Genomic DNA, 19,808 nt, shown 5'->3' with positions numbered 1-19,808 from the left:
TATTTGTGAGTCCCATATTAATCTGTCATAGAATATTGGTGAATTAGCACTGTAAAAAAAAGCTATATTGGATAACTGCATAAATGCTATATGGAATTCAAAACAAGTGTTATACACAGAATATTTATTTTCAAAATTAAAATGTGAAAGCAGAACTTATTTACAACAAGATGAGATCAAGTAGATTCCATACATATTTTAGGAACACATAGCCTTATTCAGAAATATGACACACTTCATGTCTATTATTTGACAATTGTTGAGACCTTCACACATCCTAGTGCAATTTTACAATGTGTCCTATCTGCAATCTTACTAATGCTCGTTTTGGTCTTCATAAGTTTTAATTGAGAGAGCAGCTTTATACTAGCTAGTTTTTCTGTTTACACACCTTTTTCTTAACTTCATAGGATCTGCAGAGAATTGGCTTCAGAAAAAAATGATTGTTTTTAGGCAATACAATATTTTTATTGCTTACTATGGCTATATTACTGAGCTGTAACTTCATGTCAGTTTTTGCTTTCTAGTGCAATCAATGTTTTTGTGTATGAGTTTTTCAACATTTGTTCAGGCATGTGACTTAGCTTATGCAATAACTGCCTGCTAACAAGAAGATTTTCCATACTTGTCATACTGAAAAAGTTTTTATCTTGTGTGAACTCTATGATGATTGATTAGGTCTTTTTTATGGCAAAACACTTTTCCACATTCACTACATTAACAAGCTTTTTCACCTGTGTGTATTCTCTGATGTGTAATTAGGGATGGCTTTTGACAAAAACCTTTTCCACATTCAATACATTTATAAGGTTTTTCCCCTGTGTGAATCCTCTGATGTACAATGAGACTGGACTGCTGGCAAAAGGCTTTCCCACACTCAGTACATTTGTAAGGTTTTTCCCCTGTGTGAATCCTCTGATGTACAATGAGACCGTACTGCTGGCAAAAGGATTTTCCACACTCAGTACATTTATAAGGTTTTTCCCCAGTGTGAATTCTCTGATGTCTGATTAGGTGTGCCTTTCGACAAAATCCTTTTCTACACTCAGTGCATTTATAAGGTTTTTCTCCTGTGTGAATTCTCTGATGTGTGATTAGGTTTGACTTCCGACAAAAACCTTTTCCACACTCAGTACATTTATAAGGTTTTTCCCCTGTGTGAATTGTCTGATGCTTAATGAAATCTGAATGCTCGTAAAAGCCTTTTCCACACTCAATACATTCATAAGCTTTTTCCCCTGTGTGGAATTTCTGGTGTATGCTTAGCTGTGACTTCCGACAGAAAGCTTTTCCACATTCACTGCATTTATAAGGTTTTTCTCCTGTGTGGATTCTCTGATGTCTGATTAAGTGTGACTTGTGACAAAAATCTTTTCCACATTCACTACAGGTGTAAAGTTTTTGCCCTGTGTGAATTCTCTGATGTACAATGAGACTGGACTGCTGGCAATAGGCTTTTCCACATTCAGTACATTCATAAGGTTTTCCCCATCTGTGGATTCTCTGATGTATGATTAGGTATGACTTCCGACAAAAACCTTTTCCACACTCAGTACATTTATAAGGTTTTACTCCTGTGTGAATTCTGTGATGCGTAATTAGGTTTGACTTCCGATAAAAACCTTTTCCACACTCAGTACATTTATAAGGTTTTTCTCCCGTGTGAATTCTCTGATGTGTGATTAGGTATGACTTCAAATAAAAACATTTTCCACATTCACTACATTCATTAGGTTTTTCCCCTGTGTGGATTCTCTGATGTCTGATTAGGTATGACTTCCGACAAAAACCTTTTCCACACTCAGTACATTTATAAGGTTTTTCCCCTGTGTGAATTGTTTGATGCTTAATGAAATCTGAATGCTGGTAAAAGCCTTTTCCACACTCAATACACTCATAAGCTTTTTCCCCTGTGTGGATTTTCTGGTGTATGCTTAGCTGTGACTTCTGACAAAAAGCTTTTCCACATTCACTGCATTTATAAGGTTTTTCTCCTGTGTGGATTCTCTGATGTCTGATTAAGTGTGACTTGTGACAAAAAGCTTTTCCACATTCACTACATTTATAAGGTTTTTCCCCTGTGTGAATTCTCTGATGTACAATGAGACTGGACTGCTGGCAAAAGGATTTTCCACACTCAGTACATTCATAAGGTTTTCCCCCTCTGTGGATTCTCTGATGTATGATTAGGTATGACTTCCGACAAAAACCTTTTCCACATTCAGTACATTTATAAGGTTTTTCTCCTGTGTGAATTCTCTGATGTATGATTAGGTATGACTTCTGAGAAAAAGATTTCTCACATTCATTACAATTGTAAGGTTTTTCCCCTGTGTGAATTCTCTGATGTGTAAGGAAACCTGATTGAGCACAAAAGGATCTTACAAGTTCATTACACTCATACGGTTTCTCCTCAGTGGGAAGCATCTTGTCTCTAGTGAATTCTGACTTTTGGTACATAGTTTTGCTACATTTATTGCACACACAGAAATTTTCTCCAATTTCACTGCCCTTCTTGGTGGTTAAGCTGGAGTTACAGCTAAAAGACTGTTTGCAGTAGCCACATATATAGTGACTTTTCGCTATTTGGATTATCTGATTTATTTTGAGATCTCTTTTATAAATAGGACATTTCTCACTCTTGATAGGTTCATGGAGTTCCTTTCCTGAGTGTGTTTGCTTGACAAAAAAAGGATTGCTATGGAACATTTTCTTGTCAAACTGAATTGTTTCTCCTACAATGATAGGGTCATTAAATGGGTCTTCGATACAAATTTTCTCACACTTAAGGAACATCTTCGTGCTGAAAGTTTTTTCTTTCCCATTGTTTTCAAAAGATTGCTTACAAGTGTACATCTTGTCATGCTGACTGAGATTTTCCCCACATTGAGGTTTGTTCTCAGGTGCATTAGAGGCATGTTTTTTCTCAAGTGACATTTCATGAGGCTTCCTAGGAAAAAAACACATTTTGAAATAAAGTATGGTGTCCTTTCCTCTCTCTTTTCAAAAGATACCCCATCTTTGACATCTTTCCTGGGGCACACTTTCCACCTCCCCTCTTCTTTCTAAGTTCACCTGGTCACTTCAGAAGGAAACCTTCTGTAAGCAACTGAGTCCCAGTTGCTGTTCTCACTGAGATTGCTGGCAAAATTTTCTCTGGTGTCCAATACAGGGCATGAAAAAGGCTTCTTATACCAGTCATGTGGCTTGACTCAACATAAAATTTACCATGTTGGTATGCTTTCCCTCAAGTGGGACTGAACCTTGAAAATGAATCTTGATACCCCACGGCTCTGCATAAATATTGATCCCTCCACCCCATCCACTGTGCACCACTTAGCTCTGGTTGAAACTCCAAATAAGTTGTTTTTTTTAAGGGGGATGAATTGCTGTTTACTATCATCTCTATTTCCCCATTGGGAGTAAGGCTCTGGGTGTATGTTTGGAAGAAACCTGGTGGAGGACTGACAGTCCCTCTCAGAGGCTAATTTTTTGCATGATGGGAAACTCCCTAGGTGGATTCTGAATGCCGACCACCTGGCATAGTACCCAAGTGCCGAGCTCCTTTCTCATGTTTCATGTTGATTTTTCCTTAGTGAAGAAAGACTGACTCATGGCACCTCTGCAAGTATTCTGCTTGGTTTTGATCATTTGAACTGACTCATATGGACCTCTGATGACCTTCCCTACACCCCTGAGATGAACTAAGACCAGTTTCTTTATTTTGACTCCTGTCTCAATTCTATCATCCATGTGGCTTCCAAAATCTGAGACCTCAACAGTCATAGAACATGAGGGGTACATTTGAAACTACACAGTAGGAGCTATTGATTGAGAGACAACAAATGGGAAATGTCTTCCCACAAGTTCCTGCTCAGACAAGGAGGAGTCATGGAACAATTAAAAATGCAAGACCCTTCTGAAAAATGGTGCATCTCCCTTGCTCCACTCAACAGGTACCCCATCTATCTCTTGCTCTCTGAGGTGGTCCTTTTCCATTCCCCCTGCTTTCTACATTCACATGGTAACTCTGCAAATAAAACTTCTCTACAAATAAACAAGAAAAAAAAAAAGACATTATATTTCTACATTCTTTTCCATACAATTTTTTTTCATAGCTTTTCATAGCATGTTTCAATTATGGCCAGAGCTTAAATTAACCATCTTTGGCAATGCAACTCTTTTTGAAGTTATACAAATTTTATGATTACAACTTGCCTGAAAGTGGTTTCTTGATTTTCCTGATTAGTTCCAAGCAGCTCATTCTTTCTGTAAGGATCTGAAAAGAGGAAAAAGAGTAACCATATACGTGAATCACATCTAAGTATCTCTTTTCAACACTCAAGTAAGACAATGACATTTCTTGCCAATCTACATATAACAGATTTTAATATTCAAAAATTGCACACATTTATGATCATTACACTTTTTAAGTGAATACATCAATACAATAAATAGGGTTTCTTTTTCCATTTTCGATTACTTCAGATTTTATATTTTAAGTTGATGTGGGGTAGGATAGAAAATATGGCAGAGAAATTCAAACTAATGCTTGTAATGTATTACATCGCATAACAGTTCCAGTTTGTCTTGTCTTGCAGGAATCACGAAAAAGATCAATATTTGGTTCTACATTTTTGGTTTCAGGTTGATAAATTTTAACATTTGAAGGCATTGTTAGAATAGAACTGTGCATGGAGACTGTAGAGTGCCTTTGTCTCATGCATGACATAAGTTGATTTTGGAAGAAACATTAAAAAAAAATCAGCATGAATTCCAATGAAGATTTTCTGAGATACATATCAACTTCCCTTTCCAGTATGTATTGCCCTACCTGAAAGTTGTTGGGGTACAGATGTTTGCACAGTCCATGGTACTGATTCTTGTTCTAACTTGAAGATCACATCAGGTTTTTTTATGTAGTACCCTGTTAATTGGAAATAATAGTGATTTTGTGAAATCACTATCTTGAAGCTTAAAGAAGATGGATCTAGAATCTGAGTCACAAAATGGCTAATATGAATCATTATCTGAAGAGTAGATATTAAGATTCTTTAAAGCCTCAAATACTAGTCCTACTAGATATTAAACTTTATAAATTTTTCTTTAATTTGTAAAATATAAAGAAAGTATTCTGCTTGGGCATGACAGATTATCACTCACCCACTGACAGCAGATTGCTATAGGTCTCAAGCATCACATCCCTGTACAGGGTCCTCTGAGTATTGTCCATGATTTGCCACTCCTCCTGGGTAATGTCCACAGCCACATCTTCAAATGACACCAACACCTGAAACAGCACATGTCTCCTCAGTTCTGGATCACTAAATAGAAAGACTGACAGTACATTCTTCCACATATGTTTGATTTACAACTTATATGAATGCAGCACAATTTATAATGTATATGGCATTATAGATTAAAAGCAAAATGAAAATACTCATTCTGCATTACTTTTGCAATTCCAAAACTACAATAGACTATCCCTTATTACTTTGCTGCAGATTCTTTCCTCTAATGACTCTGATTTTGATTAAATGTGGAAGGTATCATTAGAATAAATCTACAAGTAGAAGATATCACTTTCAGTTTGTCCCTGTTATTGCCACTCTGCTTTTTAATTCAATTAAAATAATTAAGCGTTTTAACACTGAGCAAAAATATAAACTCAGTGCCTGTAATAGTAAGCTGAGTGATTTCCAACTACCATGTTCCCCCATATTCTCTTTCTGTAGAATTTCTTCTTATCAGAAAGATATATTGGGGTCTCCTCTACTGATTTCTCAGCTACCAAGCAGGGTAAAGTTTTCTGGATCACTCACTTAAGGCATAGGATTAGGAAGTAAGTCTGTTCTGTGTTGAAAACCATACATTAACAACAGAATTTGTATCCATGGATGTCTCACGTTCAGTCTTGTGAAGGATATGACTAAAGCTTCAGCTCAGGAGAACTATTCTTTGCATGTTTAATTTGCATATTCTAAAGATACAGATTACTTTACAATCTATATGGCAACATAAGATTATTTTCTCAAATAATTATGAATTCACTGTGTAATCTGTACATATAAATATGAGCATTGAGCTAAATTACATGCTAGATTAGATAAGAAAGACACACGATTAATAATGGATAGGATAGTGAGAAAATAATTTGTGATATTTTTCTCAAACAAGCTGATATTTAAAAAAACGTATAAAGTGACGTTAATAAAATTCAATTTTCCTATTTCAACTTGAAAAATGAAATATTGGAAAAAAATTTTTAATTAAACTTGCACAAATGAGTGAAGAGTTCCTACAGCTTACTCTGGATTTAAATACATATGTGAATTTTTGTTTTTTACTTTGCAGGATATATATTAAAATCCTTTCTGCTTTTTATTTGTTTTACTTTTTATGAAAACACATTTAAATTAAGCTAATATTTTAATTACAGTGAACTTCAACCTCATTCAAAGCTAGCTTTTTCTAACAAGTAGCTAAATCAGTTTTTAAAATAAATAAAAACCTCCAAATGCTGCTAGGCAGCATACCATTTCAGCAATTCCACAAAAGCAAAATTGAAAACTTGAAAACTATTTTTATATTTGGAAACTCTTACTACTCCCAAATGATGAGTGGCTATTTTCAGGTTGGTACTGAATGATGTTTTTTATATCATCTGTAAGATCAATAAACACCATTTTAAACTTGATATCCCACAATAATTTACAAATTCTTACTTTCAATTTGAATCATGTAATAAATATGTCTTAGTTATATTATCAGAAAACTTGGAGGGAAAGTTTGAATCAGATTTAACTGCTCCAATGTCTAGTTATGGCAGTCTTACCTTCTTTCTCTCATACTTATTTCTTTGTATCAGATTAAGAAAACCATCATAAAGCGCCTACAGCACAATGTAAAACAAGCTGAGACATAAACATACAACTTACTGAAAGTGTGTTTGTGTTCTCTAGACTTGGAAGCATGTAGTGGTTTCAGGGATACACCTGGAAGAAAAGGTGCACAGAGGAAGTTACAAATTGGTTTTGCTTTCCCAAGTTTCCTTATTATTTCCTATTGTGTAAGTAATGTCAAGGCAGGAACCAGACACAACGGCCAGAGAAATAAAGGCTATCCAATTTCCTGGGCAAGAATAGTGCATTACAGATGACAAGTGCCATGAAGCCATCCTAGAAACAGCATAAACAAATTCAATAATTGACAGTGATTAAATTCAAGTTGTTATTAGCTTAAAGCAAACATTTTTTTGCACTTTATTATCTTTTATGATACAGTTCCAAATTTGCTCATCACCTCCAAAATTCCCTCCCCCCACCTAATACCTCTATATCATTATTAACATATAGTTCTTCATACTCAGTCATATGTCCATCATTGCGGGCATGGAAAATGACAGAGAGTCCAGCATCCTATTCTCAAGATATAGTAAACAGTTTCACGGTAAGTCCAACTTTGGAAGCAGAAATGCATACCACACTGCATCCTCATATCTGGATGTCAGTCTCCATTTCAAGGCTAATGTACATCCCCTAATGTACATCAACAATAGAAAGAAAAATAGAAATTCACAATGCCATGAAGTTAAAGGACATGTTACTAGATATGTGTCTCCATTACACAACTACTGTACATTCCCTTAAATGAAAAGTCATGATACAAAATCAACAATAGAAAGACTAATGTGTAGCTGAAATAAAAATCAAGAACCTTCTTGAAGAAAATGTCACTGCATGATCTACAAGCCATTACATGATTTAATCAGAAGAAAATGTTTTGAAGAGATGAAACCAATACGAAACAACAAAACCCATGGAATATAGTTTCTGCTGATCTTTGTTGAAGTGTGTCTCCTACAGACTATTATCAGATGGGTTTTGTCTTTTTAATGCGGTCTACTAATCTATGACATTAAACTGAGCTTAAGTCATTTACATTCAGAGTTTAATATACATAGGTGGTACTTTGGTCCTCTCATTTTAGGAATGGGTTGTTCATTGGTTTAGTCTTCTGTTGTCATTTTACTGGGATGTTCTTCCAGTTTGCCTTTGGTTTTGGTAGGTGCTATTCCTCTTCTCTGTCAAGAGAACATCTTGAAGTATCATTAATAGGGCAGGTTTGAAAGAGGCATATTCTTTTAACTTTTCTTTACTGTGGAAGAATTTGATTTCATTTTCAAAGACAAAAGAAAGCTTTGCTGGATATGTTATCCTAGACCGACAATTTTTTTCTTTTAGAATCTGGAATATTGTCACTCCATTCTCTTCTTGCCTATAGAGTTTCCTGTGAGAGATCTCCTGTGAGCTTAATTGGCATTCCTTTATATGTCAATTGATTTTTTCATGTGCACATTTAAGGATCTTTTCCTTGTGTTCAACTGAAGAGAGCTTGATGATCATGTGTCTTGGTGAAGATCTCTTTTGTTTTTCAAGCCTGTTGAGAGGTGTGTGCTCCTCCTGGATCTTTTTTCCCAATTCTTTCTCTAGATTAGGGAAGTTTTCCTTGATTATTTCATTAAATACATTGGCAAACTCAGCTTCTCTTTCTGCACCTTCTGGGACTCCCATAACTCTTAAATTTGGCCTCTTAATAGTGTCTTTCAGTTATTCAATACTTTTTTGGCCTGATCCAGCTCTGCTTCCAGATTTTTGTTTGCTTCCTCCCTGATGACAGGAAATATCTTCCAATTCTGAGATTCTTTCTTCTGCTTGCTTCATTCTATTTTGGAGATTCTCCATTGTTCTTTTAATTTGCTCTACTGTGTTCTCAATTTCTGATATACTAGCCTTGATTTGCTTTATTACTTTCTTATGTTTTTTGAACTCTTGCATGAGGTTCTCATTGTTGATCACAATCTTTAAAATGAGTTTTATGAATTCTGTGTCCCCCATTTTTTCGATGTCTTCCTCAGTTAACTCTGAGGTTGGCAAAGGGTTTTGCTCCTTTGCAGGGGAGTTTTCGGTAATATTCATTCCGCTTTTGTCTCTTCTTTTACTCTTGGTCATTGTGCTTCTGGTTAGCAGAGTCTTCTCCTTGTGGCATGTTTCTAAGCTGTGTCACCCACAGGGCTACAATGCAATTTTACTTACTGTAGTTGGTACAGCACTTCTTGCTTGCAGCCACTTGTGCCACAACCTCCAGAGAGTTCCAGGTCTGGGTTCTTATATCAGATTTCCACCAGTCTCCAAAGCTCCAGCTTCTAGCTCACCACTCTCCACCTCCTGTGATACCATGCTGAGGCTGCACTATTGTTTCTGCAACCTTTCTCCCACTTCCAGTTGGAGCAGGTCCCTGGATTAGAGAGACACCAGGTGTCCTATATAATTAGGTTGTTGGTGGTGCTGATCTTGTTGGAACCTGTGGGGCGTTAGGTCTGGATGCCATATGCACTTATTTGACCCATACGCAGGCACAATTGGTATTGCTTTCCTGCAGGACCAGTGCAATCCACTGAACTCAGTGAGTTCTCATGAACTCAGCACATGTGCAGTTCACTCTTGTCCCCTGCAGTCCTAAAGCTATTGCCACAATGTGCAAAATGGTGACTGAAGTACCACCACTACAGTTCTTGATGTGTTGGCCATCTGATCCAAGGGCTACCCAGACCTGTCTTGGGTGGAACCTGTAGAATGCCACGTGGATGCAGTTCACTGAGTCAGAAATGAGCTCACTCCCAGCTCAGCATATGCTCAGTCCTTTCCTTTGCCTCCTTAGGCAAAATGGTGCCCGATTCAGGTCTAGGGGGCTTTTGGGCTGTGAAATCCACCCTGTTCTCCCAATGCTCATCAGAGATCTGCTCCTCTGTCTCTGCTCCTGGTCAAATCAAATGGACCAGCAGAATGAACAGTTCTTTGTCTGGGTTCATCTCCCAAGTTCCCAGTGAAAGTCCCTTCCTACCTGGTTGCTGGTGGAGTTCCAGCTGCTGGTGGAGTTCAGATTGCCATTAGCTGAATGCCACTGGAGTATCATTCACTGCAACACCACACCTTTGTTCCTGCGGCTTTCATGTGTCTGTCAGTCTCCAGGTACTCTGCTGCTGTTGTTCTGTCCTTTCCTATTTCCTGAAATATGTCCTCTCTGCTTCATCCTGATTAAATGTTTTCCATCCATTTAAACATGTCCTTACCCTATTCCACCATCTTGATTCTCTTGAAAGTGAAAAATTTCTACTGGCTAAAGCAAACATTTTATACTTACTTAAAAATCAAAAATATTACTGCCAAGCACTTAGTTATTTTTCTCAACAACTACTGTTCAAATTACAACATACCATAAAAAAAAATACTGTCACTAAAATTTATGCTACTCAAAAATAATTGGGGGTATTAAGTATTTGTTTCTGTACATGAGCTGCATAGGACTCCATATAAGGACTTTCATTAGAACATTTATTGCTAATATTAAAAATGTTGAAAGCAGATTTTTTCAATTAGATTAATTGTATCTGCACTTATACAGGGAAAATTGATATAATACATATTTATTCTATACAGCTTTCTAGTAACTGCTCCCACTGAAACTTCTAAGACTTCAATGACATTTCCCAGCTTTTAAACCTTCAATGACATTTGTCTTTGCCATTTTATTTGCCTTAGCCCATAGGACATCCATAAATTTGACAGCAACATAGTTTGAAATGTATTTTTACTTTACCTCATTAAATACTTATATTACAGCAAAATCTGGAGAAAACCATCAGAGTCAGAGGATTGAATGTCATGATACAGGAGGTTGGGCTGCTGCTTGGGATAGATCACATCTGATACCCAATTGCCTTGTTTAAGTCTACTGGCTATTCAACACTTTCAACACAGCATCCTGCTATTATGCCTGGAACACAGTGGGTGGGTTACTAAATGGGTTATTGGAGTACCTAAATGATTCCTGTTACTGGACTAAGCATTGCATAGCCCGCAACCATCCGATGGAATATCTCTCTCCTCTCTGAAATATACCTTTCAAATAAATAATGTATTAAAAGTGATTAAAAAGAAACATACTGTATCTAAAACTACATATATTAGCTTGATTTGTGGATATATCTTGTGAAAAATAAGGAATTAAATTTCAAGTTCAATTAAATAGAACTTCACAAAGACATTTCTATAACTGTTTTTTCAGGTATTTGGGTACTCTAGTTTGATTTATTCATAATAAGGATTTTATTAGTAGTAGTAAAATGGTTTATATATATTTAAACACTTGAAAATGGGACTGGTGTGGTAGTCTAGTGGCTAAAGTCCTCGCCTTGCATGCGCCGGGATCCCATACCACAGCTGGTTTGTGTACCATCCAGCCAGTTCCTGTCCCAGCCAAGTTCCTGCTTGTGGCCTCAGAAAGCAGTAGAGGATGGCCTAAAGCCTCAGGTCCCTGTACCTGCATGGGAGAATCAGAAGAAACTCCTGTATCATGCCTTTGGATGGGTTTCAGCTCCTACCAGTGAGGCTACTTGGGGAGTGAATTAATGGATGGAAAATCATCCTGTGTCTCTCCTCTTTATATCTGGCTTTCCAAAAAAAATTAAATTTTTAAATACTTTAAAACTGATTCATGCTAAAATCTGAAGCACTTTTGCCTGTCAGTAATGGATAACATACTAAATAAGAAAAACCACATTATAAATTTATTGTATTCACACAATCCAAAGTATTGAGAAAGGATTTGCAGAGAAGAGACAAAGGTCTCAATCCCTGCTGATTCACTCTCCAAGTGACTGCAATGGCTGGAGCTAAGCTGATCTAAAGCCAGTGGCCAAAAGCTTCTTTCTGTTCTCTAATGCAGGTGCACATTCCCAAGGCTTTGGGCCATTCTCTGCTCCTTTCCCAACCTACAAGCAGGGAGCTGCATGGGAAGTGGAGGACATTAATTGGTACCCATATGTGATTCAGGTATATCTAAGGGCTTAACCACTAGGCTACAGCACTAGGCCAATTAGAACTCCACTGGCAGATTTGAGAACCAGCTTACAGGAGGAGCCAGGGCTGTCCACAACCAACTGGGATGTATCACCAATCAACAGGGGCTGCAACTGTGGGTAGGCCGGACTGACCCATGCTGAAGCACCCACTGGTTGATGCCAAGGTGAGGCAAGCCACGTCAGTCTGGGGGTAGAAAGACAGTAACTGTGAGGCTTGGGAGCGGTGGTCTGACAGGACCTGGGTCAACTGGCCTGGGTCCTTTGGCCAGTCTGTGTGTTGGATGCTGGGTCTGTGAGCCCCTAGGGGATGGGATTTCAGCAGGACCAGCATCACCTGGTCGGAGTCCTTGGGTTCACCTGTGTAGTGGGTGCCTGATTCAGTGGTGTTCAAGTAACCTGGTTGAGGTCCTTAAGCCTGCATGCACTGTGCATGCTGGGTTCTTGACCCTCAGGGACAGGAGGTTACTGGGGTCCAGGTAGTCTAGCCCAGTCCTTCCTTGAGCCCACATGCAGGGAATTTCTGGGTTCATGAGTCCTGGGGAGGGGAGGTCTGGTAAAATCTAGATTATGTTGTACCCACCTGCATAGCGAGTGCCAGGTCTGTGAGATCCAGGGGCAGGGGTCCAGTGGTGTCAGGGTTGCATAGCCCAGGCCCTTGGGCCTTCTTGCAAAATGAGTGCAGGGTCAGGTGGAGGCCAGGTCATGTGTTCTAGGTCCTTGAATCTGCTTGTACAGTGGGTGCTGGGTCTGGGCCTCAAAGGCAGGGGGTCCAGTGGGGCACAGATCACAGGGCTCAGCTCCTGGGGCCCATCTGCATGGTGGATGTTGCTCATGTGAGTCCCTGGGGCATGGGGTCCAGTGTATGCCAAGTCTCCTGGTCTAGATCCTAGAACCTGACTCATATATTCTTTCTTAGAAATAAGTACATTTTATGGGTCTGTTTCAGTAGCCTAGTGGCTAAAGTCCTCATCTTACACATGCCAGGATCCGATATGGGTGCTAGTCCATGTCCTGGCAGCCTTGGTTCCCACCCAGCTCCCTGCTTATGGCCTGGGACAGCAGTAAAGGATGGCCCAGGACCTTGGGACCCTGCACCTGGGTGGGTGATCAGAAGAAGCTCCTGAATCCTGGCTTCAGATAGGGTCAACACTGCCACTACAGCCAGTTGGAGAGTGCATCAGTGGATGTTAGATCTTCCTCTCTGACTTTCCTCGTCTCTGTATATCTGAATTTCCAATAAAAATAAGTAAATCTTATTTTTGATGATATTTACATACTTGAGAGGGATGCATGCCCATGAGGACCACCTATTAGAATGGAGAAGTTGAGGAATAAAAGAAAGTAGATGAAACGGATCTTTGGATGACACTGGGTGGCCTTGCCTCATTCGGATTGTCACAATAGCTGATTTTTAGTATACTCAAACACTTGAGGCTATAAATGAACTCACGATAAATGAAAACAGGACCCCATCTACTGTGCCAGCTTATCTGGCATGCTCTCTACTTTCTGGTGTTTCAGAAACCTATACTAACAAGTCTTGCCTGTCTCCTCCTGTATCCAGCCCTATGTGCCCCTGGCTATGCATGCTTTTATGTATCTCAGATCTTGCTCATGGCACTGTAAGTTATCTACAGTATGAACACTGCCAGAGACCAGCTCCAGCTGACTGAGAGCTTGCAAAGGATGCATGGATCGGCGAGATGATAGGAAGAGATAAGACACGGACCACTATGGCTTGATGCTCATAATGGACAACTCAGAAAAGTTGCCTTCTTTATTTATACATAAATCATCACAAGCTTTTGCACAACATCCAATTGTTTCATTTTTCATTACATCATGGTTATAAAAATGCAAGAAGCAATCCTAAAAAATATTTTTCTATTTCAAAGAAAACATTCTTAACAAACCCTTACTCATTGAAACCTGCAATCACCTGGCTGAAGCCAGGAACTCCACGGTTGTCAGAGCTTGCAGTTACACAGTGACAAGTAGTTTACTTATACTCAAAATCAACTTTTACTAAACACAAACTAATATTGATTAAAATATTAAGAATACAGAATTAAAAGATCATGAATGAAAGGATTTTATAAAAGCATATAACATAGATTCTTTGCTAAATCTTATAATCAAATCATGCATTAATTACGGTCACCTTCACTTAGTGCTGATTCAATTGTTTTTTATTCTTTTGTTAAAGGGCAGTGAAAGGGATCAAGGCAATTCAGCTAATCTACAAACAGAGGGCCTCTACAAGAAACTTCCTTTCATCTATATAAACTATTTTCTTTCCCTAAATATAAAAGCCAATATAAGATAGAAATTTTTATAAACTGTTTTCTTTCCCTAAATATATGTGCCAGTATAAGATTGAGATTTTAAGCCAATTTGAGGGGGTTTTGTTTTGTTTCCTTTTAGAAGATGCCCCATATATTTTTGCTTTCTTGTGGTAAGAAACTAAAATGTGTCATATCATGTGTTGTAACAGTTCGAGGTGTATGGTAAACAAACTCTTTGTGCCTCCATGATTGCCATCTATTCCAGGATATTATCAAGCCATTTCTTAAGGAAAACATTACTTATACTAGGGCAAATTTCAGGACAAAAGTGGGCACATAACAGGATGTTTGGACACATAGTGAGCTCAATTGTACTATTGTATACTTTTAACTGTGTGTCATAGCCTTACGTTACTACAGGTGATTTTATCATAACATGATAGATCAATTTGAGGTGTCATACCAGTTACAGGAATCACTTCACATTAGCAGAAAAACAACAACACCCTCAGGGAATTCTGTGAAACATCAGAGAGGTGATTAAGTGTCCATACAATAGGCTGAGGGTGAGGCAGCAATGAGGTGATCAGAGACATTCTGCTGGGCCTTGCCTTGCAGCCAGAAACTCCTTGCAGCCTTGCTAACTGAGGAGTGGTGCTCATCACACACACATGCCATCCAACCCAACTGCATGGCTCCCCACAGAACACCTCACATGACTGGGGCCCATATTCATCCTTGCATTAACCTACTTTAAAAATCTGTCATTTAAACCACATCATTAAAGTCAATTGTCCTTGTGCCTACAGCATAAGCCAGCTGCTCATTATTCACTCTGTTCAATAAGCAATATTGTTATTCTATATCTTTGGAAAATTTCTATCTGTTCAATACTTTATTGTAAGGACTAACTAGAACAGTGGCCACAAACACAGATGTGCCACCTTAAATATCTGCATCTCCTAGGTCTGGAACACCTTAGGGCCTCACAAATGTAAGCTTCATGCCTTTTAGTCTTAAACTGTATTCTCTGCCAATCCCCTGTACTTTATGACGTGGTGCCTGTCAGCTCTATTCACCAATGCGCTGTGGTACTTATCCCTTTTGTCCACTTACATCTGTATCTGCCAAGCCTGCAGCCCTGCGCTCCCAATACCCACCTCTATACTATAAAGTTACCTTGCCATTCTTCTGCTCTCATCCACTGCTTTCTTGGTCTGTCCCTCACTGCACTCTCCTTCCTCATCTCTTATCTTTGCTTTTCCCCACCCGTCATGCATTCACTGGGGTAGGAGATAAGGTAAAAACAATAAAGAAAAAAAAAACTATTACTTAAAAATATGTTCAGTAACTTGCTGTAACAGAGACCTCCAAACACAACAGATATTCCACTAAAGATTTTTACAGAGTTTAAATTTTAAGCAGGATATTTTCTTTTTAAAATAATAGATTTATTCATAAAAAAGAATAGATGTATTCATTTGTATTGGAAGGTCAGATATACAGAGAGGAGGAGAGACAGAGAGGAAGATCTGTCTGATGATTCACTCCCCAAGTGACTGCAATGGCCAGAGCTGAGCCAATCTGAAGACAGTAGCCAGGATTCTCCTGCTGGGTATCCCACGCAGGTGCAAGGACCCAAGGCTTTTCCTGTCCTCCACTGTTTCCCAGGCCGCAAGCAGGGAGCTGGATGGGAAGCAGGGCTTCTGGGATTAGAATCCACACCTCTATGGGATCCTGGCACATTTAAGGTGATAATTTTAACTGCTAGGTCATCATGTCAGACTCAGAGATATTTTCTGGATATAAACTTAATACCTAGCCTCTTGAACATAATGAACAATGTTTGTGCATAATTAAATATAACACTGAAAGCATTCTCTAAAAAATACAATGTTTACATCAAGGATAAATTGCTAGAGAATTAAAATATAATCAATTCTTAAACTGTTTCGATGTATGAGATGAACCCATGTTCTCTGTCAGTTAATATATTAAGATGCAAAAAGGTTACAAACATGAAAATATGTTGTTGATGAAGAAGATTGCAAAAGAAAATTCTATGTGATATAATTGATCGTAGTTTTTTTTTTTTTACCATTTGCAACATTTTCTAAGCATTTATCATTGATACATGTGATAGAAGTCTGATCCTCTGTTAAAGCAAGTTTTAAAATACATATGTTATTGTAACATGTTTTAAATGGTTAATTAATAACAAAACTTTCCACCTAGCTCCAGTAAACTCTAGCTCTGTTCAACTGTTTCATAATATGAGACATGTGAATGTACTACCTCTTATGTCTTTATATAAAAGTAATCTATGTTTTCTGCCTTTCAATAGGTTTTCATTGCTTAAGATCAGCAAATGGCCTGACACAGCAGCCTAGTGGTTAAAGTCCTCACTTTGCACACACTGGGATTTCTTTTGAGCACTGGTTCTAATCCCAGATGCTCCACTTCCCATTCAGTTCCCTGCTTGAGGCCTACTGTGATCTAATAAACCTTTTAAAAATAATTTATTTCCTAAATTAATCATGTACACCCACTTAGCACACCATCATAAAAATCTACACCTTGAAAGACTTTATTTCTACAAAGTGATGTGAACATTGGCCCTAAGACCCCAGCCATTTTGGAATCAACATAATCTCAGTTTCCTTAAGATTCATATGCCCTTCAGGTTCAAATTTTGTTGTCTGCCAGTCCACTAAATGTAATTTCATAACCTTATTCCCACCAATCCACTGTAACCTCATGGCACCATTCCTGAAGGCCCTATCTGTCAATCCACTGCAGCTCCTCTTCCTAGTCCTTGCTCACCATTGTACCTACCAATTCCCTGTGGCCCCAACAGTTCTATCCACCAACCCCTTGTTGCCCACTCACGTCCCTATCTAGCAATCCCTCATGGCCCCCTGACATCTGCCCTCAGCCATAATGGCACACTCCCACATGCTTGCCATACTTGTTCTCCCCCTCTAACCTACTTCCCCTGGAGCCCATTCCTGCCACTATGGCAGAAGATGTCTTAGTTCCCTCTTTCTGCCCCTGCACTTGTCCCCATGGCCATTTTCCCTGTTGGAATGAAACCTGCATGGCTTGCTACATTTGGTGTTTTGGCTTGTGCCAGCAAACTGAAAAGAGCTTATACTGAATGAAATACCAATGGAAAGAGTTAATGATATTTCTTTTCATATTTGGAAGGTGACACGGTAGATCCTCAAACAGGCAATTGCAGAAGGATCACTGACTGCAAAACAGAGCAAGGAGCTGTGCTTCTAACAATTAGCACCCACTGTCCATCAGTTGAGCATCTTGCATTGTGTAGCAATGAGCTCCATCCCTTAAATCATTCAATGATAGGACAATCTAACACACCACAAATGGTTTGGATACACATCAATTAATGAATTTGAAGGCCTCTTGTATCTATCTCTAACCTTGGGTTCTATGATGAAAGTGACAAAAATTAGGAGGAGGACAAACAGAAGGAAAAGAGAGTTGCATAAATGAGTGAAACTCCAATGCTCAGAAAGAACAATTTCAGAAAAAAAAAATTGCAAGTGTATTTTATTTTGTTATTGGACATGAAGTTCTTAACTGCCAGCATGTAGTAGACATAGGAGGCTCTGAATTACAGATGTGGTGGATGAAAAGGGATGTCAGATCTGTACTATCAACCAACTGATCTCTACTGTTTCTTGCTGAGCCTGGTCTTATTTCTAAGTTCAGATTCAGCTCAGAAGGGATTCAGACTGAAGAGCCAACCAGAAAATTGTGCTAGTCATTTTGACTGTTTCTAAGCTGCTTCCTAAGAAAACAAATTCAACATTTTGTCAGCCTCATTCCTGAATAATAAAAGCAATGTCACTGTCTCCCAAAGCAAAAGACAAAAAGGTGGGTTTGGCACTTGCCAGTGCAGAATGGAGTTCACAATGATGGAAGGCTGACAGTGTCCTTTATAGTCTTACCACATGGTCACATCAAGAAACTAAATGAGTTGCTGATGCCTGTACTTTGAGCATTCCAATAGATGATCCCTCCAGGAAACCTCTCTCCAGATCTCTCACCACTCGTCCTTCTTCTTTCCCAGTCTCTTGCCTTTAGTCATTAATAATTCATCTGTACAATATAAGAATGACTGGGATGGAAATACAGGTGATGGAAAAACCAGAACTACATAGCACATGTTAACAGGGAACTACAGGACAATTTGTATTTCTCTGATCATTAAAAATTCCAGCTTTATTTTGTATATCAGTAAACACAATGAGGTTACACATTACAGAGTGTGTTATCATGCCATATTCTTTATACATATGGATTCCCTGGTTTCCACTCATCTTAAAAGTTATGCACTATCATCTCTACTTAACAGATTAGGAATTCATTCTCAGACAAGCTAAACATCTTACCCAAAGTCTTATATTCCATAAGCAGTAGAGCCAGGATTCAAACACAGATTTTTTTTCCTCTGACTCCATATCCAGATCTGATTATCACTCCAGCACAGTCTCAAAGAGTCAGAGACTTCCTACTAATAAAGACCTTGTAAACTGTCATGCTAAGTTAACCAGGGACAATCTTGCTACAAGGAGACCATTTCAAAATACCCAGAGATATTTTAACATTTTAAGCAGTCACAAATGGGCAGGTGCTACAGGTATCTAGTGAGTGAAGGCCAACCATGTCCCAAACATCCTATAATCCACAGAAGAGAGTGCACAATGAAAGATTAGCAACTCTAAAGCATTAATAATGCCAAAGTTAAGAATCTTTGTGGTGGGTTCCAGGCCAGGATCGTGTCCATGCTCAGAGCCACAATTCCAGCCACCATGTCCACACAGTGACCTGTCCTGGGGCTGCCTGAACTCCAGAGACTGCACACTTCAAGGTGAATACACCAAAGAGGGAAGTCTGGAGGGCCGGGCGGACCCAGGCCCCACCTGCCACCACCATCATGGCATGATGGATGGGATTGTGGAGGGGGCAAGCTTGGGACCTGGAGATTTCTACTTCCAGGAACATTTTGGCTGTTTGTGGGTGCCAGGCCGGGACTATCTCCATACTCGGAGCCCCGATTCCATCCACCGCATACACGTGGTGTGACCTGTCCCTGGCAGCCAGTGTGCCATTCAGTGCCAAGCTTCACCTGCTGGCTGGACAGCTGCCTGCTCTAGTGATTTTGACTCTGAATTGCTTCTTAGGTATCTCAATGTCAAGCCCACTGTACTTTTGGGATGTCAATCAATCCTAAAGAATCCCAACAACAGAGTAACTTTTCCTTTGAAGGTTAGTGAGGGTAATGAGACCTAGTAGTTTGGAGGAGAGGAACCAAATGATCTTTATGGATAAGACTGATACACAAATTCCTTAAAACACTATGTAGTAATTGCAATCACCAAACACCAGTCCATGCAAAACCTAGGAATCCAGGCTTGTTTGGCAGTATAATATTCTTTTAGCTGACATGATGATGGATCAGGAAGTGGGTCATACTTGTCAGGGCCATGAAATTAAGTAGCGTACAAGAGAACCATATCTGGGGGTAGATTCTGTGGGGGATGTGTGGGCCAAACCCCATGGAAATACTAGCC

The 19,808-nt window shown here is 39.0% G+C and overlaps 1 protein-coding gene across 1 annotated transcript in view; it reads right to left on the bottom strand.

Moving 5' to 3' along the window:
* LOC121169625 (zinc finger protein 84-like) overlaps nucleotides 1–11,208 on the bottom strand; it is a 291,429-nt gene extending 280,221 nt beyond the window's left edge. Inside the window, exons 1-6 of the mRNA XM_041000189.1 lie at nucleotides 10,660–11,208; nucleotides 6,939–6,995; nucleotides 5,164–5,290; nucleotides 4,835–4,927; nucleotides 4,219–4,279; nucleotides 735–2,950 (exon numbers count right to left, since the gene is read on the bottom strand). Of these exons, the coding sequence (XP_040856123.1) occupies nucleotides 735–2,950; nucleotides 4,219–4,279; nucleotides 4,835–4,927; nucleotides 5,164–5,290; nucleotides 6,939–6,974 (2,533 nt within the window). The 5' untranslated portion in view covers nucleotides 6,975–6,995; nucleotides 10,660–11,208. The remainder of the gene's footprint in view (nucleotides 1–734; nucleotides 2,951–4,218; nucleotides 4,280–4,834; nucleotides 4,928–5,163; nucleotides 5,291–6,938; nucleotides 6,996–10,659) is intronic.
* Nucleotides 11,209–19,808: the final 8,600 nt, after the last annotated feature.

Source organism: Ochotona curzoniae, unplaced genomic scaffold (genome assembly GCF_017591425.1).
Source record: "Ochotona curzoniae isolate NIBS_2020 unplaced genomic scaffold, NIBS_Ocur_1.0 scaffold_2217, whole genome shotgun sequence".
Lineage (NCBI taxonomy): Eukaryota > Metazoa > Chordata > Mammalia > Lagomorpha > Ochotonidae > Ochotona > Ochotona curzoniae.
Note: the sequence above shows the minus strand (reverse complement) of the source record. Positions and strands in the feature narration are given on the sequence as shown.